Here is a 25,585-nt window from a genome sequence, read left to right as displayed (position 1 = left end):
AGTCTGTTTTCTGAGTAAAGAACATGCTGGAACTACTGACCATCTGTTTTCTTTGTGAGTTATACAATACAGGAAAGGGAAGCGAACAGGTTTTATTTTTACATCCTGATAGTTTTAGGGGTATTTTGAAGATTAACAGATAGTGGAATATTTTTTAGGGCCATTTTATTCACTGGCTTGTACGAGGCTCGGCCGTTTCTGAGGTAGTGATTTTAAAAACGTTTTCATAGAAACAGCTTGGCTAGAGTTGAGCAGGCTGTTCGATAGAGGTGGAAACAAACCTAATATCAAACATGGCTCATCTTGTCATTATTCACCCAGACTAGCAAGTCATTTTCATTTCAAAGTTGAATTCAGTAATGGAAGTAACATTTAAACAAAGAGTAGCAGGAAAATAATGTCCCTATTCTTCACCTGTCTGTGTGACTAATTTTTCCATAGTTTATTCTGGAGTTATTTTTATTTTTTCTCTCCACCTCTCTGTTCTGTTATAAGGACAATCATGATGTGGCCAGTGGCACTTTGCTTCTTGAAAGTCCAATATCTTGACTGCTGACATGCAAAACATTTTGGAACTGTATTAACAGTGCAATAATGAAAAAAAATATATATATTGTTTTTGAGTCAATTTTCCCTTTAAAGGTAGAACAGGGAAGCTTCTCAGACACCTATGTCAGTATTGTCCTTGTGGTATGTAGTATCGGCTATTCCCTACCCGGAACCAGAGGGACGGTTCGGTTAGATGAGGCTGTCAGAGGCATGATGGACCTCCATAATATCTGTGGAAATGAGACCATGAACAGGACATGTATGTGATTTATTAGAGAAAATATAATTCAAGTTGGTGACAAATCTACAGATAAAATCTACACAATGATCTGTGAAAAGCTAGGCATGAAATTGCTGTCTCTGGGATATGAGAAAAAAAAGGATCAGTACCTCTTCCAGTGCTCTTGGGGGCGCCTCTGAGCTACGTAACATCTACAGTATGTATTCTGTAACATTTTGTAAGCATTTCAAAATATACATAGAAACATGAGTGCCAAAGTATAATAAAACTTGCATTTAAAACTACAGGTAAGTCTTTAGAAGAGTGAGGGAGGGGTAATTTCATAATGTTGAGTGAGTCACTTGCAGTCTGTGGGAAAGGCACATGAAACACATATCACGTTCTCATCTCTGAAATGACAGACGCAGAGTTTTGTCCAACAACGTTTTCACACACACATAATGTGCACTGTCCCTGTAAAAATAAAATAAACTCAAACTCAAACATACACACACACATGGTCGATAATATGTTGTATCAGTGTTGTTTCTCCATGTCCCTCTGATGAACTCTTCTGGTGTCTTGAGGCCACTCAGTAACACGTTTGTCCCCTCACTACTCTCTGGACACTTGGTACGACCTGGGAAAAAAAACACACATGAAGACAATTAATGAAATGTCCATTTACAGTATCCAGGGTCAATTCATCTAAGGTCAGATAATCAAATTTAAAAAAACATTGATTATTCTAACATCAATTCATCAAACAATGCAAAACATTTTTTTTACAGAACTGTACATGGCTGACAAACCAATCGATTACAGCCAAACAATGCTTTAAGCCATTTGTCAACAATATGATCTAAGTCAGCAGTCCATTTAGTGATTATGACTGATGTCAAGACTGACTTTAGATACTTCCTCTATGCAGTGATTTATCCATGTTCACAGTACTGTATCTACATGAACTCATTTAGGCACACAGATACTCACTCATGGTATAGATAGAATACAGTAGCATTCAATACCAACACAGAATGATATCCCTAAACATTGCAACCCAGCTGGTCCACTTGGCTTTTTACGTTGTCCCTTTATAGTCAGTCACTTCACTGGAACACCTCCATTACAAATACTGGTGCATGATTGGGCCTGTGTTCCACAATGAGGTCACAGCCACAAAAGCGTTGCCACAGTTGTGTCAGTTGCAGTATGTGAAGCTGAAGGTGACGTGTGTGGTTGGGTGTATGCTGTATGTGTGCGTGAGTGCGTGTCACATTGATATGTGGCTAAAGAGGACTACTCACTTCCCTGTGCCCACATGACACCTAGGCATCCGGCATACTTTACCACCTGTGTGATAGAGAATGAGAGAGAGAGGAAGACAATAAGAGGGATAGAAAGAGCTGTTTTTATGATAACAGTACAGTATTAACAGTGTGAATACGACAAAGAAAAGAGACACGGAGGGTAAATGTTTTCTACTCACAGCTAATGACCATAATACCCAGGATGAAGAGTGCTGCGGCCATAGACAGACCAACAACACGGAGGAAGTAGTAGTCTGAGCACAGACACAGTGACACATAGATGAGTCTATTACCATGTGATTGTAACCCATGTTTGAAAGCATTGTGGTATTGATAAGTGGATTTTAGCTGCTTGGTTAATCATTGTATTTGTTAACTTTGGAAAAAATCTGATTATCTTACCATAATTGAATGGTTCATCCCACTTTGAATCTATGATCAAAGAAAAATACAATATCACTTAGTTTTTTTTAGACAGTACTTGCATTGTGTGTTTTTAGAGCATAATAGGTGTAGCCTATATTCCTGCAACAAAGAAAGAGGTGGGAACAACAACACAATGAGATGACAACAGAGCGGTCTGGTCCAGTTGATGTGTTGTTGAAGCCACATCTCAACCCTTACGTAAGCCTGCGCAGCGCAGAGGGACACACTCAGAGACTTCTTATCTCTTACATCAGCCACAATGAAGCATTAATCTAAGGACAAGTTAGAGACAGCGAGCTGAGGTGCTCTGTTTCTGTTTCACAACTCCTCCAAGGGTTTTGTTTGGGAGATGGGGAATTGTGATACTGTCAAATTTGCTGTGAGATAGCAATAACAAAACTCAGAAAACCCCACCAGATTTAAGGCAAAGGTAGGCTAGGAAATGCCTTTGTTACCCCAGGCAACAGGAGAAACGACGGCGGTATTCTCAGAGGTGGTTGGAGATGGTGTCACTATGGACAGAGAGAGAGAGAGCGAGAGATAAAAAAAATTAACATTTTCTCCGTCAGCATTTTGAGTCCTTATCTCTGTCATATGGACCTGTACATAATTACATCTCATTAAATTCCAGGTGCATTCCTTTTATGTTCCACTCCCTTTTTTTATAGAATTTCTGCATATTTAAATGGCACGACTCTCATAGGAAATCGGGTCAGTCTAATTACACTTTTTAAAGCGTATCAGTGGTGTCCCTGTCAGGTGCTGTAAAATCCACTGTCTGTCTATCTTAACGAGAAAGGGGAATGTAACGTTTGCTAATTACAGAGCTAATTCGATTTTAAATTGCATGCACCCTTGACGTGAAAGACAGAACTGGTTATGGGATTTTCTTGATAGCAAAGCATCCATTCACTATAGCTCTGTTGCAGTGTGTTTCAGGGACTACCAATATGAGTGTTTATTTTTCAGGGAACAGGTAATTCTTAAATGTCAAGGAGGGAATAAGAGGTTTGTTGTTTACCTGTGGTGGTTAAGGACTTGGCCGTGGGTGTTGTTGACTTGTTTGTGTGAGCTGAGGAGAAAAGCAGAGAGGATAACTTGGTCTGTGGCAAGGCCACACAATTTGAACTAGAAATGTAATTTTATATGAAATAAAATTGTGTGACTTGCTTCAGCTCTTTAAAATGATTTGTGTGGTAGTTGAAGAAGTTTGGAAGGTTTTCATTAAGTGAAGCAGTGAAATACAGTCAAAGTTAAATATATTAAAATATCAGGTCTAATTACTTTGATCGACTGCTATATCAATCCTATTACTGGAGTGTGGGGTGTCATGTAAAAATGCCCACAGCGTGACATAGCTCACATTCAATGATTATTGTGAGCACATTTTAACACTTGTGATTGGCTGTGATTGTGACATCACAGCATGAAAAAGCTCACAGCTTGAGAATTCTCACTGGTCAATTGGATATCTGTGTTTTGTAGGTAGATAACGTCAGTGCCTGATTGAAATTGACACTAAAGTAATGACCACTTTTTAAACATATTATTGTTTGTTTTGCGCTTCTGTCTGGGCTGACTAGTTAGCTCGCATCAGGTAACTTTAGCAAATGGGTGGAATGGCGAGAGTTAGCTGTTTATGTGTTGGCATAGCGAGTGCTGCATTGCCTTTTTTCTGGAGCAATTTTGATTGGTAGAAGTTCTGATTTCAGATTTATACAGCAGAGAAATAGGCTAATATTTCATAGCCTCTACGGTTTTGTCTAAGTTGTTGGGAAAGTAGCTGACTTGTGTCAAAAGCTACATTGTTTACAGTGCATAGAAGGTTGGAAGTCCTGGGAATTTTCAACAATGGGAGCTTTAGAATGTTGAAAAAATCTCATTACAGTGGATAAAGTTGTTTTAGGAGGACAAAAAGTCAAATAGTTTAAAAAGTAAACGTTTTATCAAAAGGTTTTATGAAATAAATTTAATCCAGATGGAATGGCATTGTCGTGACCTGACTGGGGTTCTCTATGGTGTTTTAGGTCAGGGCGTGACTAGGGGGTTTTCTAGGTTTTATTTTCTATGTTGGTGTGGCCGGAGCCTTCCTCTGCGCCGGTGCTCATTCCAGGCACGGCGTCCAGTCCCCCTCCATGGCCGGAGCCTTCCTCTGAGCTGGTGCTCAGTCCAGGCATGGTGACCAGTCCTGCTCCATGGCCGGAGCCTTCCTCTGTGCCGGTGCCCAGTCCAGGCACGGTGTCAAGTCCCGCTCCGTGGCCGGAGCCTTCCTCTGCTCCGGTGCCCAGTCCGGGCACGGCGTTCAGCCTGGCTTCATGGCCGGATCCGCAGTCTGAGCAGGTGCTACGTCCCGCACCGGAGCCGCCACCGATGCTAGTTGCCCACCCTAACCCTCCCCCTCTAGGTTCAGGTGTTTTAGGTCGGGGCGTGACTAGGGGGTTTTCTAGGTTTTATTTTCTATGTTGGTGTGAGTATGGTTCCCAATTGGAGGCAGCTGATGATCGTTGCCTCTAAATTGGGGATCATACTGTGGTCCTTTTCCCACCTGCGTTGTGGGATTTTGTTTTGTCTTGTGCTATGTGCACTACGAACTACACGTTAGTTTATTTATTTGTTGTTTGAAGTTTCACCTCAATAAATATGTGGAACTCTACTCACGCTGCGCTTTGGTCCACTCATTTAAACGATGGACGTGACAGGCATTTCTATCTTAAACTGTGTAAGAGCAGTGGTTTTCCAGATAACTACAACAAGTCAGAAATAAGTGATACATCCTTTAAATTGTGGTATTTAAATGTTTTCCTTAAGTAACTACATTCAGACTACTACACTTTTAGTCATAAGGAATTAGGAAAGTTGTAGCCTATTATTTAGCATCTAGTGGAAGAAGTTTGTGTTAGTGTTGATAAATTGAGGCTGGTATAGTAGAAGCAGTGACTGTTTTATAAATAGCTATAGTAGCCTTTAGTGTAGTAAGTGGCCCAGAAGTAGTAGTAGCAGTACATTCTAGTAATAATTCTGAATGTTTTAGGTAGGTAGGCCATGGGTTAGCTATAGTAAGTGGGGTCACTATTGTAGTTTAGTTAATGAGTGTGGGAGGTTGTTATAGTGGGTTGGGGTGAGCTGTATGGCATAATCAGTCTTATGTGCTCCCCCAGTGATTGGTAGATAGTATGTGGAAAGGTATAGTAATAGTCCCTCAGCCCATTAAAAGGTCAATTCAGTCCACCAACCCCAAAAGGAAACAAAAAGACTTTCAGTAAACAGTCAAATTTAGAGGTTTTGATGACCAATATGTCACACCCTCTACATTTGTATCCTACTTGCTGGGAAAATGGTCAACATTTCAGTTGTTTGTAAAAGTTGAGAAGAAAAGTAGTTGATTTGATTACTAAAACAGCTGTGTCGTTTGATTGGTAGAAGATATTTCTGTTCTGATATCAGCTTTAAATAGGATAGAAGTATAAGATTTCATACCTTCTAAGTTTTTTTCTAGCTTGTTGAGAAAGTGGTCAAAGTAGCCGATTTGTGTCAAAATCACATTGTTCACAGTGAATAGAACGTTAGAAGTCACAGTTTCAGAATGTGAGTTTTTAAAGAGTCACTGCCTTTAAAAATCCCCTTGAAAATGGCCTGTGTGGTGTCAATATGAGTCAGACACAGTTAAAGGGTGTAAATAGGATAATTTTGTCCGTCTCGTCTACAACGGAGTTTGGAACATCTGTGCGTCACAATGGGTAAATGAAAGTTGTGTTTTGAGTTGATTTCCTTTTGCCCACCAACTCGCTGAGCAGCTGCGGTGAATGCTCTCTATTCAATGTATTAGACAGTGAGACACATCTGCCCAGCAGCTCTGACTTTGTTTACTTAAGACATGTCGCACATTTTTTTACTTGGGAAATACTCCACCAAACACCTTAATTAGATGTAAAACTGAGCAACTAAAACATCCTCTGCAAAGACTTAAAAATTATTTCATATTTCTTGAGTTATCTTAGATTTATTCTGGGGATTTTGAAGAAGGGAAACAGGCTTCTGCATCTATAGTGTCTCATGGGGGACAAAAATCATTAACCAAATGCAGAATCAGTCAGGAAACACACCGCTAAGACTGAAATATGTTTTTTTCTAATGAGAAAAACACGTGCCAATCGACGTGTTCAGTGGCTCTTTAACAATGGGAGCTTTAGAATGTAGAAGAAAGTGGGTAAGGTTTATTAGAAGCTTAATAGGTTAAAAAGTATAAATGGTTTCAATCACACTGGTCCTGACCGGCCTGCATGTTTTAAAGGTTGAATTTCTATCTTAAACGGTGTTAAAAGTAGTGTTCCAAATAATAAGTACAATTTCTTCTGTCGCAAGTTCCATTAATGAAATAGTCCGAAATAAGTTATACCTTATTTAAAGTGTGACTTCTTTCGCAAGTCACAGTAATTCCTCAAATTGATTACAGCTACTGAACCAAAGCCAGTTAGGAGGGGGACAAAGTAATTACAAACATTGGTGCTCTAGCTGCCATGGTTTACGGACATTGATTTCCATTCATCCTGCTGGTGAAAAAGATTTAAAAGCAGGTCCTATTAAGAGTGAAGTTCTTGAGATTAACGTTGAGTTGTGGCAGGTGGAAAGATACAGAGAAATATGAAGTAGCCCCATGTGACATCATCTAGAAATGAGAAAGAGGACTGTACCAGTTCTGTCTGGAGAGGGAGTCACTTCCACCGGTCGATTGGGGTGTGTGGTGGTAGGGCTCTGAGCAAGGGACCCTGTTGACAGAAAACAAATGACATTTCAAGCATTGCACAAACAAAGCAGTTGGGTGAAACCTAAACAACACATTACAAGACAGTCGGAAGCACAAAACATGGCTTCCAAATAACTACAACAAGTTAGAAAGAAGTGGTACATCCTCTAAATTGAGGCATTTAAATGTTAAATGCGTAGTAGTGAAACACAGTCAAAAGTGCATATTTCATCATAAATAACTACATTCAGACTACTACACTTTTAGTCATAAGGAATTAGAAGTTGTAGGCTGTTATTTTGCATCTAGTGGAAGAAGTTTAGAAGTTTGTTAGTGTTGATAAATTGAGACTGGTACAGTAGAGGCAGTGACTGTTTTATAAATAGCTATAGTAACCTTTAGTGGGAGACTAGGTAGTAGTGAGTAACCCAGAAGTAGTATTAGCAGTACATTGTAGTAGTAATTCGGAATGTTTTAGGTATGTAGGCCATGGGTTAGCTATAGTAAGTGGGGTCACTATTGTAGTTCGGTTAGTGAGTGTGGGAGTTGTTATAGTGGGTTAGTTTAGTGGGTTGGGGTGAGCTGTGTGGCATAATCAGTCTTATGTGCTCCCCCAGTGCTATAATCTGATTGGTAGAAGATAGTATGTGGAATAGAATAGTCCCTCAGCCCGTTAACAAGTCCCTTTAGCCGCCCAACCCCCAAAAGGAAACAAAAAGACTTACAGTAAACATAAAGAGGTTTTGATGACAAGGCAGAAGGTTTTGGTCCCTCTGGTCCCAGGTCCAGCTCTGCCTCACATCTGTACTCTACTTCACCCTCATATCTCTTGTGGGTGATGGTGATAGTGGAGGACATATTCACTAGTTCCTTTGTGGAGTCATTAAACGTTTGAGTCTCTATAGTTTCATTCCCTTTGTACCACCTCACAACCAGGTTCTGTAGAGGAGCGATGTTCTGGATGTCGCACTGCAGCTGGTACTCCTTCCCCTCCATCATTGGACCAGAGTGGCTCAGAGGAGAGATAGACACGCTGTCTGGAGTCTCTAGAGACAAAATAGTTACACATAGTGAAATATAATTGCTTTTACTGACAAAACTCCCAAATATAAGAAAAAGAAAAACAACTTACTGTAGAGAATGACAGGGAGAATCTCAGTACACTGACTTCCATTTTGTGACTTGATGTAGCATTTAGGTTCTATTGTCCAGTCCATGAGTCTTTTCACAGTCCAGGTGACAAAGTTGACATTTCCATGCAAACCTGTATCTCCGTACGTGGCCTCCCACCCCATCCCCTCGGGGTCTGTGGATGTGGTGCAGTTGACTGAGACTGATTCTCCATATCTCACTACTACTCTGGGAGGGTTGAGCTCAACAGGACAGGAGGCATGTGTAGGTGCACCTACAGTTCAGAGCATGACAGGGACCATAATCATATCATTTACTTTCTCAAGCAAACTTAGCTTAAACAAAAAACATATCCCAAGTATAGGCCTAGAAAATAGGTTGCATTAATAATGGCCTTTTTCAGAAGGCAGTTTCTAATCAGTAACCTTAAAGCTGCAAAATGCAACCTTTTGGGCGAACTGACCAAATTAACATGGATATGTGAGTTATAAATGGAAAGAAAAAGTATGTGAACCCTTTGGAATTACCGGGATTTCTGCATAAATTGGTCATAACATTTGATCTGATCTTCATCTAAGTCACAACAACAGACAAACATAGTGTGCTCAAACTAATAACACACAAATTATTGTATTTTTCTTGTCTATATTGAATATATAATTTAAACATTCACAGTGTAGGTTGGAAAAAGTATGCGAACCACTCAGCTAATGACTTCTCCAAAAGCTAATTGGAGTCAGGAGACAGCTAAAATGGAGTCCAATCAATGAGACGAGATTGGAGATGTTTGTTAGAGTTGCCCTGCCCTATAAAAAAATCAAAAAATGTTGGTTTGCTATTCAGTAGAAGCATTGCCTGATGTGAACCATGCCTCGAACAAAAGAGATCTCAGAAGACCTAAGATTAAGAATTGTTGACTTGCATAAAGCTGGAAAGGGTTACAAAATTATCTCTAAAAGCCTTGATGTTCATCAGTCCACGGTAATACAAATTGTCTATAAATGGAGACAGTTCAACTGTTGCTACTCTCCTTAGAAGTGTTCGTCCTGCAAAGATGACTGCAAGAGCACAGTGCAGAATGGTCAATGAGGCTAAGAAGAATCCTAGAGTGTCAGCTAAAGACTTACAGAAATCTCTGGAACATGCTAACATCTCTGTTGACAAGACTATGATACGTAAAACACTAAACAATAATGGTGTTCATGGGAGGACACCTCAGAAGATGTCACTGCTGTCCAAGAAAAACATTGCTGCACGTCTGAAGTTCGCAAAAGAGCACCTGGATGTTCAACAGCGCTACTGGCAAAATATTCTGTGGACAGATTCATCTAAAATGGAGTTGTTTGGAAGGAACACACAGCACTCTGCCTGGAGAATAAAAGGCACAGCACACCAACATCAAAACCTCATCCCAACTGTAAAACTTGGTGGAGGGAGTATCATGGCTTAGGGCTGCTTGCTGCCTCAGGGCATGGACAGCTTGCCATCATGGACGGAAAAATGAATTACCAAGTTTATCAAGACATTTAGCAGGAGAATGTAAGGCTATCTGTCTGCCAATTGAAGCTCAAAATAAGTTGGGTGATGCAACAGGACAACAACCAAAAACACAGAAGTAAATCACAACAGAATGGCTTCGACAGAAGAAAATACGACTTCTGGAATGGCCCAGTCAGTCCTGACCTCAACCCTACTGTGATGCTGTGGCATGACCTCAAGAGAGTGGTTCACACCAGACACCCCAAGAATATTGCTTAACTGAAAGTTTTGTAATGAGGAATGGTCCAAAATTCCTCCTGGCCGTTGTGCTGGTCTGATCCACAACTACAGAACACATTCGGTTGAGGTTATTGCTGCCAAAGGAGGGACAACCAGTTATTAAATCCAAGGGTTCACATACTTTTCCCATCCTCCACTGTGAATGTTTACACAGTGTGTTCAACAAAGACATAAAAACATACAATTTTTTGTGTGTTATTAGTTTAAGCAGACTGTTTGTCTATTGTTGTGACTTAGATGAAGATCAGATCAAATGTTATGACCAATCTCTGCATAAATCCAGGTAATTCCAAAGGGTTCACATACTTTTTCTTTCCACTGTTGATATGTCATTCTTCATTGAAAGCAGGTCTACGAAGTGATAGATCAGTTCCGTGTGAACTATTTCTATGGTTCCGGTTATCAAGTTCAGTTTTTGCTTTCAGTTTTGTACACCAGCTTCAAACAGCTGACAATACAACATTTGTGGCTGTGGAACATATATTTCACATCGGTTTAGATGGTAAAATAATTCTCTACACTATACAGTGCATTCAGGACATATTCATTCCTTTGACTTTTTCCACATTTTGTTACGTTACAGCCTTATTCTAAAGTGGATTTAACTGTTTTCCCCCCTCGTCAATCCACACACAATACCCCATAATGACAAAGTAAAAACAGTTTTTCTAAATGTTTGCAAATTTATGAAAATATACAACTGAAATATCACATTTACATAAGTATTCAGACCCTTTTCTCAGTACTTTGTAGACGCACTTTGGCCGCGATTACAGCATAGAGTCTTTTTGGGTATGACACTACAAGCTTGGCACACATGTATTTGGGGAGTTTCTCCCATTCTTCTCTACAGATCCTCTCAAGCTCTGTCAGGTTGGATGGGGAGCGTTGCTGCACAGCTATTTTCAGGTCTCTCCCGATATGTTCAATCGGGTTCAAGACCAGGTTCTGGCTGGGCCACTGAAAGGCATTCACAGACTTGTCCCGAAGCCACTCCTGTGTTATCTTGGCTTTGTGGTTAGGGTCGTTGTCCTGTTGGAAGGACCTTCGCCACAGTCTGAGGTCCTGAGCATTCTTGAGCAAGTTTTCATCAAGGATCTCTCTGTACTTTGCTCCGTTCATCTTTGTTTCGATCCTTACTAGTCTACCAGTCCCAGCTAATGAAAAACATCCCCACAGCATGATACTGCCACCACCATGCTTCACCGTAGGGATGGTGCCAGGTTTCCTCCAGACGTGATGCTTGGCATTCAGTCCAAAGAGTTCAATCTTGTTTTCATCAGACCAGAGGATCTTATTTCTCATGGTCTGAGAGCCTTTCCGTGCCATTTGGCATACTCCAAGCAGGCTGTCATGTGCTTTTTACTGAGGATTGGCTTCCGTCTGGCCACTCTACCATAAAGGCCTGATTGGTGTAGTGCTGCAGAGATGGTTGTCCTTTTGGAATGTTCTCCCAACTCCACAGAGGAACTCTAGAGCTCTGTCAGAGTGACCATCGGGTTCTTGGCCCCATTATGTCCAATCAATTGAATTTACCACAGATGGACTCCAATCAAGTTGTAGAAACATCTCATGGATGATCAATGGAAACAGGATGCACCTGAGCTCAATTTCGAGTCTCATAGCAAAGGGTCTGAATACTTATAAGGTATTTCTGTTTTTTATCTTTCATAAATTTGCTAACATTTCTATGAACCTGTTTTTGCTTTGTCATTATGTGGTATTGTGTGTAGGTTGCTGAGTATTTTTTGTTTTAAAATAAGGCTGTAATGTAACAAAATGTGGAAAAAGTCCAGATGTGTGAATAATTTCCGAAGGCACTGTACGCGTCAACTATTAGAATATAAACACATACAGTAGCCTACTTTTTTTTTTTTTTTTTTACAATTAACTGAATTACTTACCAGAGGAGAAGGACGGGAAAACCAAGACTAAGAGATATTTGTGTAAACTGTTCAGAATTGTCTTCTGTGGGTGTTCTGTGGGTGTCACTGAGTAGGCTGATACCCCATTTCATGAGTGCACTATCCCTAGGCTAGACTGTACAGTGCAATATGAATGTTCAATACACACAATTAGCTGACTGGATAGGTGACTTGTCAAATAAACAAATGTTTGTATTTTGTAAAATTTACAACAACATTCCAACCTTTATTTTGCCTTATTTAGTCCAAATATGGCATGAATCCAGTATTTGTATCTGTTTGCATCAGTTTCAATGCAACTTTTATTTTGAAGGTGAACTGACGATTCTACTATTGTGGTCAATTGTTTTTGTGGCTCAGTTCACATAGGTGCTTCAGTACGTGGGGTCGCTATTGTAGTTTGGTTAGTGTCAGTGGGGTTTCTTATAATGGGTTAGTTTACTGAGTTTGGGTGAGCTGTGTGGCATAATCAGTCTTATTTGCTCCCGCAGTGCTATGATTTGATTGGTAAAATATATTTGTTCTGATTTCAGATTTGAAAAACAGAGAACTAGAAGATTTCATACGCTCTACGTTTTTGTCCAAGTTGTTGGAAAAGCGGGCAAAAATGCAGTTTTTCTGAAAAGTTGGGAGAAAGTTGGCAATGTTGTTACTAAAACAGCTATATCGTTTGACTTGTAGAATATATTCTATTCTGATTCAACATTTGAATAGCAGAGAAGTAGACTAAGATTTCATACGCTCTACGTTTTTGTTTAACTTGGGAAAGTGGTCAAAATGGCAGTTCTTCAAAAGGTTGAGAGGAAAAGTACTTGATGCTCTTACCAAAACATCTAAATTGTTTGATTGGTAGAATATATTTCTGTTCTGATATCAGATTTGAATTGAAGAAAAGTAGACTAATATGTCATACCATCTTTGTTTGTGTCTTATTTGCTGGGAAAGTGGTCAAAATAGCAGTACTTTCAAAAGGTTGAGAGGAAAAGTGCTTGATGCTCTTACTAAAACAGCTATATTATTTGATTGTTAGAAGATATTTCTGTTCTGATATCAGATTTGAATTGCAGAAAAGTAGATGGATATCAAATCAAATCAATTCAAATTTTATTGGTCACATACACATGGTTAGCAGATGTTAATGCTAGTGTAGCGAAACACTTGTGCTTCTAGTTCCGACCATGCAGTAACATCTAACAGGTAATCTAACAATTTCACAACAAGGAATGATTAAGAATATGTACATATAGATATATATGAATGAGCATTTGCCGAACGGCATAGGCTAGATTCAGTAGATGGTATAGAGTACAGTATATACACATGAGATGAGTAATGTAGGGTATGTAAACATTACATAAAGATGCAGTAGATGGTATAGAGTACAGTATATACATATGAGATGAATAATGTAGGGTATGTACACATTATATAAAGTGGCATTGTATAAAGTGACTAGTGATACATTTATTACATGGCATATTTTATTTTTAAAGTGGCTAGAGATTTGAGTCAGTATGTTGGCAGCAGCCACTCAATGTCAGTGATGGCTGTACTGACCTCGCCTTCTGGATGATAGCGGGGTGAACAGGCAGTGGCTCGGGTGGTTGTTGTCCTTGATGATCTTTATGGCCTTCCTGTAACATCGGGTGGTGTAGGTGTCCTGGAGGGCAGGTAGTTTGCCCCCGGTGATGCGTTGTGCAGACCTCACTACCCTCTGGAGAGCCTTACGGTTGTGGGCGGAGCAGTTGCCATAAAAGTAAAAGTTTGAGTGTTGAAGAGGCGCTGTTGCGACTTCTTCACCACGCTGTCTGTGTGGGTGGACAATTTCAGTTTGTCCGTGATGTGTACGCCGAGGAACTTAAAACTTTCCACCTTCTCCACTACTGTCCCGTCGATGTGGATAGGGGGTGCTGCCTCTGCTGTTTCCTGAAGTCCACAATCATCTCCTTTGTTTTGTTGATGTTGAGTGTGAGGTTATTTTCATGACACCACACTCCAAGTGCCCTCACCTCCTCCCTGTAGGCCGTCTCATTGTTGTTGGTAATCAAGCCTACCACTGTAGTGTCGTCTGCAAATTTGATGATTGAGTTGGAGGCGTGCATGGCCACGCAATCATTGTTGAACAGGGAGTACAGGAGAGGGCTGAGAACGCACCCTTTTGGGGCCCCGGTGTTGAGGATCAGCGGGGTGGAGATGTTGTTTCCTACTCTCACCACCTGGGGGCGTCCCATCAGAAAGTCCAGGATCCAGTTGCATAGGGCGGGGTCGAGACCCAGGGCATCAAGCTTAATGATGAGCTTGGAGGGTACTATGGTGTTAAATGCTGAGCTGTAGTCGATGAACAGCATTTTTACGTAGGTATTCCTCTTGTCCAGATGGGTTAGGGCAGTGTGCAGTGTGATTGCGTCGTCTGTGGACCTATTGGGGCGGTAAGCAAATTGGAGTGGGCCTAGGGTGTCAGGTAGGGTGACAGTCGTTTAGCTCAGTTACCTTAGCTTTCTTGGGAACAGGAACAATGGGGGCCTTCTTGAAGCATGTGGGAACAGCAGACTGGGATAGGGATTGATTGAATATGTCCATAAACACACCAGCCAGCTGGTCTGCGCATGCTCTGAGGACACAGCTAGGGATGCCGTCTGGGCCTGCAGCCTTGCGATGGTTAACACATTTAAATGTTTTACTCACGTTGGCTGCGGTGAAGGAGAGAATGCAGATTTTGGTAGCGGGCCATGTTGGTGGCACTGTATTGTCCTCAAAGCGAGCAAAGAATTTGTTTAGTTTGTCAGGGAGCAAGACATCGGGGTCCGCGATGGGGCTGGTTTTCATTTTGTAGTCCGTGATTGACTGTAGTCCCTGCCACATACCTCTCGTGTCTGAGCCGTTAAATTGCGACTCTACTTTGTCTCTATGCTGACGCTTAGCTTGTTTGATTTCCTTGCGGAGGGAAAAGCTACACTGTTGATATTTGGTCATGTTTCCGGTCGCCTTGCCCTGATTAAAAGCAGTGGTTCGCGGTTTCAGTTTTGCGCGAATGCTGCCATCAATCCACGGTTTCTGGTTGGGGAAGGTTTTAATACTCTCCGTGGGTACAACATCCGATGCGATTGCTAATAAACTCGCTCACCGAATCAACGTATACATCAATGTTGTTGTTCAAAGCTATCCGGAACATATCCCAGTCCACGTGATAGAAGCAATCTTAAAGCGTGGAATCAGATTGGTCAGACCAGCGTTGGACAGACCTGAGTATGAGCGTTGTTATGATCACACCACAACTCGTTAATCATAAGGCATACACCCCCGCCCTTCTTCTTACCAGAGAGATGTTTGTTTCTGTTGGCGAGATGCGTGAAGAAACCAGGTGGCTGTACCGACTCTGATAACTCATGTTTCCGTGAAACAGAGAATGTTACAATCTCTGATGTCTCTCTGGAAGGCAACTCTTGCTCGGATTTCGTCTACCTTGTTGTCAAGAGACTGGACATTGGCAAGTAGTATACTTGGGAGTGGTGGTTGATGTGCCTGTCTACTGAGCCTGGCCAGAAGACCTCACCGTCTGCCCCTTCTGCGGCGCAGTTGTTTTGGGTCGCCTGCTGGGATCCGATCCATTGTCCTGGGTGGTGGACCAAACAGAGGATCCGCTTCGGGAAAGTCGTATTCCTGGTCATAATGTTGGTAAGTTGACGCTGCTCTAATATCCAATTGTTCCTCCTGGCTGTATGTAATAAGACTTAAGATTTCCCGGGGTAACAGTGTAAGAAATAATACATAAAAAAACAAAATACTGCATAGTTTCCTAAGAATGCGGAGCGAGGCGGCCATCTCTGTTGACGCCGGAAGTCAATACAGTGGGGAGAACAAGTATTTGATACACTGCTGATTTTGTAGGTTTTCCTACTTACAAAGCATGTAGAGGTCTGGATTTTTATCATATGTACACTTCAACTGTGAGAGACGGAATCTAAAACAAAAATCCAGAAAATCACATTGTATGATTTTTAAGTAATTAATTTGCATTTTATTGCATGACATAAGTATTTGATACATCAGAAAAGCAGAACTTAATATTTGGTACAGAAACCTTTGTTTGCAATTACAGAGATCATACGTTTCCTGTAGTTCTTGACCAGGTTTGCACACACTGCAGCAGGGATTTTGGCCCACTCCTCCATACAGACCTTCTCCAGATCCTTCAGGTTTCGGGCAATACGGACTTTCAGCTCCCTCCAAAGATTTTCTATTGGGTTCAGGTCTGGAGACTGGCTAGGCCACTCCAGGACCTTGAGATGCTTCTTACGGAGCCACTCCTTAGTTGCCCTGGCTGTGTGTTTCAGGTCATTGTCATGCTGGAAGACCCAGCCACGACCCATCTTCAATTATCTTACTGAGGGAAGGAGGTTGTTGGCCAAGATCTCGCGATACATGGCCCCATCCATCCTCCCCTCAATACGGTGCAGTCGTCATGTCCCCTTTGCAGAAAAGCATCCCCAAAGAATGATGTTTCCACCTCCATGCTTCACGGTTGGGATGGTATTCTTGGGGTTGTACTCATACTTCTTCTTCCTCCAAACATGTCGAGCGGAGTTTAGACCAAAATGTTCTATTTTTGTCTCATCAGATCACATGACCTTCTCCCATTCCTCCTCTGGATCATCCAGATGGTCATTGGCAAACTTCCGACGGGCCTGGACATGCGCTGGCTTGAGCAGGGGGACCTTGCGTGCGCTGCAGTATTTTAATCCATGACGGCGTAGTGTGTTACTAATGGTTTTCTTTGAGACTGTGGTGCCAGCTCTCTTCAGGTCATTGACCAGGTAGTTCTGGGCTGATCCCTCACCTTCCTCAGATCATTGATGCCCCACGAGGTGAGATCTTGCATGTAGCCCCAGACCGAAGGTGATTGACCGTCATCTTGAACTTCTTCCATTTTCTAATAATTGCACCAACAGTTGTTGCCTTCTCACCAAGCTGCTTGCCTATTGTCCTGTAGCCCATCCCAGCCTTGTGCAGCTCTACAATTTGATCCCTGATGTCCTTACACAGCTCTCTGCTCTTGGCCATTGTGGAGATGTTGGAGTTTGTTTGATTGAGTGTGTAGAGGTGTCTTTTATACAGGTAACGAGTTCAAACCTGTGCAGTTAATTCGGGTAATGAGTGGAGAACAGGAGGGCTTCTTAAAGAAAAACTAACAGGTCTGTGAAAGCCAGAATTCTTACTGGTTGGTAGGTGATCTAATACTTATGTCATGCAATAAAATGCAAATTAATTACTTAAAAATCATACAATGTGATTTTCTGGATTTTTGTTTTAGATTCCGTTTATCACAGTTGAAGTGTACCTATGATAAAAAAAATCCAGACCTCTACAAGCTTTGTAAGTAGGAAAACCTACAAAATTGGCAGTGTATCAAATACTTGTTCTCCCCACTGTATGTCATACCATCTATGTTTGTGTCATATTTGCTGGGAAAGTGGTCAAAATGTCAGTTGATTGTAAGAGTTGAGAGGAAAAGTAAGTTGATTTGATAACTAAAACAGCTATATAGTTTGATTGGTAGAAGATATTTTAAGATTTCATACCCTCTACGTTTTTGTCCAGCTTGTTGGGAAAGTGGTCAAAGTAGCTGATTTGTTTACAATGAATAGAATGTTGAAAGTCAGCTTCAGAAGGGGAGATTTTAAAGTCACTGCCTTTAAAAATCCCTTTGAAAATGGCCTTTGTGGTATCGATATGAGTCAGAAAGAGTTATTATAGTGTCAAATTGACTACAAAGTGTAAATAGGATCATTTTGGTCATAAAGTTAATCTCGTCTATGACAGAGTTTGAAACCTCCGTGCATCACAACGGGTAAATGTAAGGTGGGTTTTGAGTTGATGATTTTTTCCACTAACATAGGCTGAGCAGCTGCGGTGATTGCTCTCTATTCAATGTATTAGACAGTGAGACACATCTGCCCAGCAGCTCTGACTTTGTTTACTTAAGACATGTCGCACATTTTTTTACTTGGGAAATACTCCACCAAACACCCTAGTTAGATGTAAAACTGCGCAACTAAAACATCATCGGCAAAAAAGTAGTTATCTTAAATTCAATCAATAGGCTTCCGCGTCAGTAGTGTCTCATGGGGGGGAAAAATCATTAACCAAACACGGAATCAGTGAGGAACACACTGCCAAGACTGAAATATCGTTTTTCAAATGAGCAACACAGATACACGTGCCAATCGACGTGTTCAGTGGCTCTTTAACAATGGGAGCTTTAGAATGTAGAAGAAATCCCATTAAAGTGGGTGAGGTTTATTAGAAGCTTAATAGGTTAAAAAGTATAAATGGTTTCAATCACACTGGTCCTGACCGGCCTGCATGTTTTAAAGGTTGAATTTCTATCTTAAACGGTGTTAAAAGTAGTGTTCCAAATAATAAGTACAATTTCTTCTGTCGCAAGTTCCATTAATGAAATAGTCCGAAATAAGTTATACCTTATTTAAAGTGTGACTTCTTTCGCAAGTCACAGTAATTCCTCAAATTGATTACAGCTACTGAACCAAAGCCAGTTAGGAGGGGGACAAAGTAATTACAAACATTGGTGCTCTAGCTGCCATGGTTTACGGACATTGATTTCCATTCATCCTGCTGGTGAAAAAGATTTAAAAGAAGGTCCTATTAAGAGTGAAGTTCTTGAGTTAAGCTACAGAGAAATATGAAGTAGCCCCATGTGACATCATCTAGAAAAGACAAAGGGGACTGTACCAGTTCTGGCTGGAGAGGGAGCTGCAGTAACATTCGCCACCAGAGTCATTTTGGGGTGTGTGGTGGTAGGGCTCTGAGCAAGGGACCCTGTTGACAGAAAACAAATGACTTTTCAAGCATTACACAAACAAAGCAGTTGGGTGAAACCTAAACACCACATTACAAGACAGTTGGAAGCACAAAACATGGCTACTGCTGAAATTATTCTCCACAACAATTGAGTAACGTATTCCTAGTAGCAGCCAGGGCTGAGAATGTGTTTACACACAGCCAGTGGGAGGGACAAAGGGAGGGAGTTACTCAGCTAGCAACAAACGTTCCCACAACTTTAGAGAACATTCCCTTAAGAGTGACATAAGACCATTAAGTAATGTTTTCATAGGACTGTTCTAGTAATGTGGAAGGAATGTTTCCAAGAGACCATTCCCTTAATATCAAATAGAACTTACCCAGAACGGGGTTACCATGTTCTCAGAATTTAAAATATCAACGTTCTAGACACGTTTCATGGTAACGTTGCAAGAACATTCATGTGTCCAATTTTCTATGTTATGAGAATTTTCCATCAACGTCCCACCAAACATACACAGAACATGGTTGCATGTTCTCAGAACATAATATATTAATGTTCTAGACACGTTTCAATTGAACGTTGCTGGAACATTTCTCTGTATCTGTATCTGGTCCCTAAGAAGTGTCCCCCCCCCCCCCCCCCCCCCCCAAAAAAAGTGTAATTACACATCACGCCTTGTTACTGTTGCCGAGCCAATCAAGGCCCTGAATGGTGAACCACTGATAGCTCTTTGTCTGCTGTGAACGTTAGGGATACTCGCATACCCAGTGCTTAGTGTTTTTAACGTACACGTTTTGCACACTTTAAAATAGATGATTACATTGTGAATGTCCATTTACACAATAATTATTCAACATGTCTTCACCTGGGATTTGAATTTTGAATGTCTTAGTTCACTGTATTGTGATCTCAGTGATTTGATTGACTTATTTCAGTATTTTAAGACAGTATTTTAATGTTGTTGGGGCATGTTAAGCTGTTTTAATGATACTCCTGAATTACTATGATCAATGAAATAGTTTTTTTCTTGAGTGTACTTTTAACATAGCTTAGATTTACTACAAAGTGCACTCTACCTATTGCTTACACCTATCGAGTTGTTTCATCTACATAAGTGCCAAAGGAGGAGGGGTTAGTGTTTCTTCTGGACAGGGCCTAACTATACTGGACTAATAAGCACATTCCCTAGAGCAGAGACGGGTAACGTGTAGGCCCGCGGATCAATTTAAAAGTAAATGATAGGAACTCAGTTGGGGTCTCAACTTACTATTGAGAGTTAAAATAGTAGAATACACAAGGTGCAATTTTGAAATGTTGTTGTGCATCAGCAGTTTTTCTCTCGTTATGTCAGTCACTGACAGTCACTCAATTAGCCTATGTCAGCATATTTTTTTTTTTATTGGTAAGTCTACCGGCCAGCTATCTAAACTTGTAGTAATCATTGTTGAATTACTGACTGTAAGTATGTGGACACCTGCTTGTCGAATATCGATTAGGCCTGGCTCGGCGTTCAAATTCATCCCTAAGGTGTTCGATGGAGTTGAGGTCAGGGCTTTGTGCGGGCCAGTCAGGTTCTCCCACACCGCCTTCCCCAAACTCTTGCCACAAAGTTGCAAGAAAATAATCTAGAATCTAGAATGTCAATGCATGCTGTAGCATTAGGATTTCCCTTCAGTGGAACTAAGGGGCCTAGCCCGAACCATGAAAGATAGACCATTATTTCTCATCCACCAAACTTTACAGTTGGCACTATAAATTGGACCAGGTTGTGTTTTCCTGGCATCCCCCAAACCCAGATCCGTCTGTCGGACAGTCAGATGATAAAGCGTAATTCATCACCCAAACGAAAGTGTTTCCACTTATCCAGATGGCGGCGAGCTTTACACCACTCCAGCGGACTGCTTGGTGCTGTGCATGGTGATCTTAGGCTTGTGTGCGGCTGCTTAAAGGAACATTAAGGGTAACATTACGTTCTCTCTCCCTAGAATTGTTAGCTGGGTCGATAGAGTGCTGTGAATGTATTCAAAGTCTGTGATAATACTAGTCTTGTGAGTGGGCAATGCAGCATGGTTATGAAGGGGCTGCTCTGACCAACACAAAGGTAGATTGTACTGGCCCTGAGAGACGTGAGAAGCAGGCCTTTGTACACACTCTACTCCCCATCAATACCTTCCAATTAACCACTCCATGATGAATCGCTACAAGCCCGCTATGGGCCCACTGGGTTCCCACAAGCAAATGTGATTAGAACTGAATCAATTTCCTAACAGGAAAATCAGTTCTGTTGCTGAATCCCTATGAGGTCATTTTAGATATTTACAGTGTGGTTCAGAGGAGGAGAGATGTCACTGAAAAAACAGATACATTCGTTGGAATGACTCAGGACTGTTTGGACCCTAGGGGTCTGTGGAGGTACAGCAGGTGAGCCGCAAAAATATATGTAAAAAATGTATATATTTTTATGAATGTCTCTAGCAACAACAGACTAAACAAATGTTGTGCTACATACCTACAGTAGAAAAGAGGGGAATATCTTATTTTTAAATGATGTCTGTTTTTCTCAACTCCTAATATTGAGCTAATTACACTCATTGGAGTATCTGACATAGGCTTTGAAAAAGCTCCCGAGACCACCAGTCGTGGCAAATGATGTTAGCTGCTGGCAAGCTATTTTGACTTGGTCATACATTTTTTACAACACATTGCTAACCTTTAACCAGCTTAGCGGCTGCTATTAACCAACATGTATGTGGAGTTCAGATGTGGACTGGCACATCTATTGTATAATTATCAAATAAAGTCCCAATCAAATCAAATCTAATTGTATTAGTCACATGCGCCGAATACAACAATGAAAGGCTTACATTCAAGCCCCTAACCAACAATACAGTTTAACAAAATCTTAATAAGAATAAGAAATAAAAGTAACAAGTAATTAAAGAGCATCAGTAAAATAACAATAGCGAGACTATATACAGGGGGTATCGGTACAGAGTCAATTTGCGCGGTTAGTCGAGGTAATCACAATTATCTTCATACATTCATTTTAGGAGAATGAATACATAGAGAGGGTGAAGTTAGTAATCATTTTACGAGCAGAATGACACAGTTTGGAGGAGAAGCTTCATTTCCAAAAGTTCAACGTGGTCAAAATCATTTGTTTTTGAGACAGGGGTGTCACCAAAGCTGTGTTGTATTCATTAGGTATGTCATAGCTCATTTTTAAATTTTTCAGCAAAAATGACAACTGTGGCTATTTGCATTACATAGTTACCCAAATTTCTATAATCATTGCAGCCCTAGTTTGGAGTTACCTTTCTAACTAATAGGCTATGTTCGAGTTTACACTTTTTCCAGTTATAATGTGTGGAGGTCAAAATAATGAAAACCTATCTACCAAATCTATTCATTTTGAAATGTTGGTTACTTGTCCTTGTCATTAACATGTTCTGCTAACACATGTGGGGTCACCGGTTTGCCTGGACGGAGGTCCCTGGGCAAGGAAAGGTTGAAGACCCTGTTTTAGTTTGAGGTGAGAAGGGGAGAGAGTGTGTATACAGTATGTTTACATGAGAACAGTGTGTTTGACCGTGGGTGCATGCATATGTGTGAGAAATAAAAAAAATCGTTATTTTTCATGGCTTACCTGGTAGTGTGAGAAACAGAGATACTGCCATCCAGCTCAGCTGAATCTGAAAGATGTGAGAGAGATGTGAGTGAGAGATTGATTGTGGTACAGAGTCTCAGCAGGGTCTGTAATTAATACAGCATTAAGCTGACTACTACTTCAGCTGGAAATCTGCAAGATAAGCAAAGGCCCTTAAGCAGCACAGGTGACACTGCAATGAATACAGATCACTTAGAGGCAGCCACACAGGCACATCTGCTATACCCACAATAGATTACAACAGACACATGACAACTACACATCTATCAACCTTCATTAACACCCTGCTTGTTTGTGTGCTCCCGCTGCACGTAAACACACTCACACTGCCCATTATAGGGCTGAGTAACAGGTTTCAGAACCAGCTCCTATCGTTACAGTAGCTGTAATGGTTTTCTACTGGTACTCTACACAACGAGACAGACACTAAGCGCTACTGTGTGGAACAAGGGAAGCGTTCATGTAGGCCCGTGACTAATATCAGTATAAAGAGGAAGTAGCCGTGTTACTGGTTTTATGTCAGGTACTGAGGCTACATGTCTTTTGAAACACAGGAAATTGTACACATAGCGGTTGTTTCTACCACTTCCCTCCCCCACACCTAAGTGCAGTCAAGAACATTTTTCACGCAATGAAGATGGCTGACAATCTCAAACGAAATGTATAATACGATATACAAACTAGATGAGAGCACTCTCATTTTCTAATCCATGGAATTATACTTATGCCCTGTTTACATTTTTCCAACTGAATGCCATGATCTCTGTATACTTACACATATCATCACCTAGCACACATCACATGGCCCTGATTTAGCTGAATTGGAAGGTTGAGGTCATGTGTTGAGATGAGATAGAGTCCATGGCTATAACGGGAATCCTCCCACATGCTCCTTAGTACATTGTGTTGCTACCGCTGCTCCCTCAGCCATCACACTGTAAATCATATCTCGGGACTCCTTAGTGTCGCCAATTAAAAATCTAGTTGCGGAATGAGGATCTGTCATAACAACAACACTTACAGCAATCAGGTGCTACTCAGAGCTTTCTCTGAGACACACAACTACTGTACAGGGTCATAATAGCTTTTTCTAATCACTCGTCGTCTGCACCATATGGTATTCGTACACAAAATAACACAGGCAAACAAGTAAACACATTCATTTTGAGGAGAATTGCAATCACACTGACACACTTTTAGTTCTGAGAAAAAGCAGTAGTGTATACAGAAAATAACATCATCCGTAAACCAGCGAGGAACCCAATGATTATTTGTTCTAGAGGGATGGAGAGCAGAGAGTGAGGTGGATGAAGGCAAGGAAGGAGGGAGGAAGGGACAGCCAGAGGAGTGTTTTGGTGTTGTATCAGTACCTAGCTGAGATGCCTCCCCTGACTTATTCTGATGGCAGAATGTCCTGAGGGCAGGGGAAGCGGTGACAGGTAAGTGTCAGTGGGCATCATGAGGCTTGACAGCTCAGATTAGCGGGTCACGCCAGTCCTAATTTCACTCTGAAGCCTCTGAAGCATATGTCAAGGCAAGGGCCTGTTCTTCTGGGGCTGTCCCAGCCTCCCTTCCAGACTCTCTCTCACTCCACTAACCCCATGTCTGGCCGCCTCTCTCTCACTCACTCACTCACTCACTCACTCACTCACTCACTCACTCACTCACTCACCATTGTCTGTGTTATCTTTCTGTGTATCTAGGCTGTTTGACCGTCCGTCTGTCAATCTCGAACATCCACCACACGTTCTCTCTCTCTCTCTCTCTCTCTCTCTCTCTCTCTCTCTGTCTGTCTCTCACTTCACATATCATACTCTCTCCCTCTCTCATGAGTACCAATGTCCCTCCCTTCCTCCTCTCCTCTTTGAGTCCCAAATGAAAGTCATTCAGCTCACCTTGGTGTCCATCCTGAGTTGTCGCTTAGTTCCAGAGCTCGTTCCAGTGCAGTATCCACAGTCCCTTTTCTCTGTGTGTCAGTCAGGAACCATTAAGAACCGTTAGTCGACCACACCCTTCTGCTCATGACTTCCTCGTTCCATCCCTTGCTCACGGCACTTTTTTTTCTCTCACCCACTCTTTCTGTTTGCTGGCTCTCACACGTGGGCCTCCCCACTTTCTTTTTGTTCTCTGTCTTCCAGACTAGTCTCTCTCACTGTCAGTCTGCCTCAATCGTTTCTGTGTTAGTGGTTCTTGTCTGTCTGTCTGTCTGTCTGTCTGTCTGTCTGTCTGTCTGTCTGTCTGTCTGTCTGTCTTATACACTGACGGCTGGTGTTTGCGGCCTTTTGTTTGTCTGTCTGTCCCTCTTTTTCTCACTGTGTTTGTGTTTGCTTGTCTTTGTCTGCCTGCCTCTCTCCATGTCTGTGTTTCTGCATGTCTCTTTTTTAATGTCTCTCTCCCTGTCTGTGTGTCTACATGTCTCTCTTTTTGAATCTCTCTCTCCCTGTCTGTGTGTCTACATGTCTCTCTTTTTGAATCTCTCTCTCCCTGTCTGTGTGTCTGCATGTCTCTTTTTTAATGTCTCTCCCCATGTCTGTATGTCTCTTTTTGAATGTCTCTCTCCATGTCTGTGTGTCTACATGTCCCTTTTGAATGTCTCTCTCCATGTCTGTGTGTCTACATGTCTCTCTTTTTGAATCTCTCTCTCCCTGACTGTGTGTCTGCATGTCTCTTTTTGAATGTCTCTCTCCATGTCTGTGTGTCTACATGTCCCTTTTTGAATGTCTCTCTCCATGTCTGTATGTCTCTTTTTGAATGTCTCTCTCCATGTCTGTGTGTCTGCATGTCTCTTTTTTAATGTCTCTCTCCATGTCTGTATGTCTCTTTTTGAATGTCTCTCTCCATGTCTGCATGTCTCTTTTTTAATGTCTCTCTCCATGTCTGTATGTCTCTTTTTTAATATCTCTCTCCATGTCTGTGTGTCTGCATGTCTCTTTTTGAATGTCTCTCTCCATGTCTGTATGTCTCTTTTTGAATGTCTCTCTCCATGTCTGTGTGTCTACATGTCTCTTTTT

General features: G+C 41.4%; 1 protein-coding gene across 4 annotated transcripts; it reads right to left on the bottom strand.

The window, feature by feature from the left end:
- Positions 1 to 798: 798 nt before the first annotated feature.
- Positions 799 to 24,701, bottom strand: LOC110510993 (intercellular adhesion molecule 1). 4 transcript variants are annotated; one of them, XM_021592115.2, is made up of 12 exons: positions 24,470 to 24,701; positions 22,554 to 22,599; positions 18,835 to 18,921; positions 8,382 to 8,654; positions 7,975 to 8,295; positions 7,197 to 7,271; positions 3,527 to 3,577; positions 2,961 to 3,017; positions 2,482 to 2,511; positions 2,259 to 2,333; positions 2,077 to 2,122; positions 799 to 1,409 (listed from the first exon to the last, which is right to left on the bottom strand). In XM_021592115.2, exons 1-12 carry the CDS (start codon positions 24,479 to 24,481, stop codon positions 1,385 to 1,387), a joined length of 1,098 nt encoding a protein of 365 aa, XP_021447790.1. In that variant the 5' UTR covers positions 24,482 to 24,701; the 3' UTR covers positions 799 to 1,384. The 4 variants fall into 4 exon arrangements, with proteins under 4 accessions (XP_021447790.1, XP_036825823.1, XP_036825828.1 ...); XM_036969928.1 differs by lacking the exon at positions 24,470 to 24,701 and adding an exon at positions 24,247 to 24,323; XM_036969933.1 differs by lacking the exon at positions 2,961 to 3,017.
- Between the last annotated feature and the right edge of the window lie 884 nt (positions 24,702 to 25,585).

Source organism: Oncorhynchus mykiss, chromosome 3 (assembly GCF_013265735.2).
Source record: "Oncorhynchus mykiss isolate Arlee chromosome 3, USDA_OmykA_1.1, whole genome shotgun sequence".
Classification (NCBI taxonomy): Eukaryota; Metazoa; Chordata; class Actinopteri; order Salmoniformes; family Salmonidae; genus Oncorhynchus; species Oncorhynchus mykiss.
This window is presented reverse-complemented; position numbering and strand designations above follow the sequence as displayed.

Coding starts and splice junctions, on each gene's coding strand:
- LOC110510993 (XM_021592115.2), bottom strand. Junction 2,123..2,258: donor GGGTATTATGGTCATTAGCT/GTGAGTAGAAAA, acceptor TCTATCACACAG/GTGGTAAAGTATGCCGGATG. Junction 1,410..2,076: donor TGTCATGTGGGCACAGGGAA/GTGAGTAGTCCT, acceptor TTTTTTTCCCAG/GTCGTACCAAGTGTCCAGAG.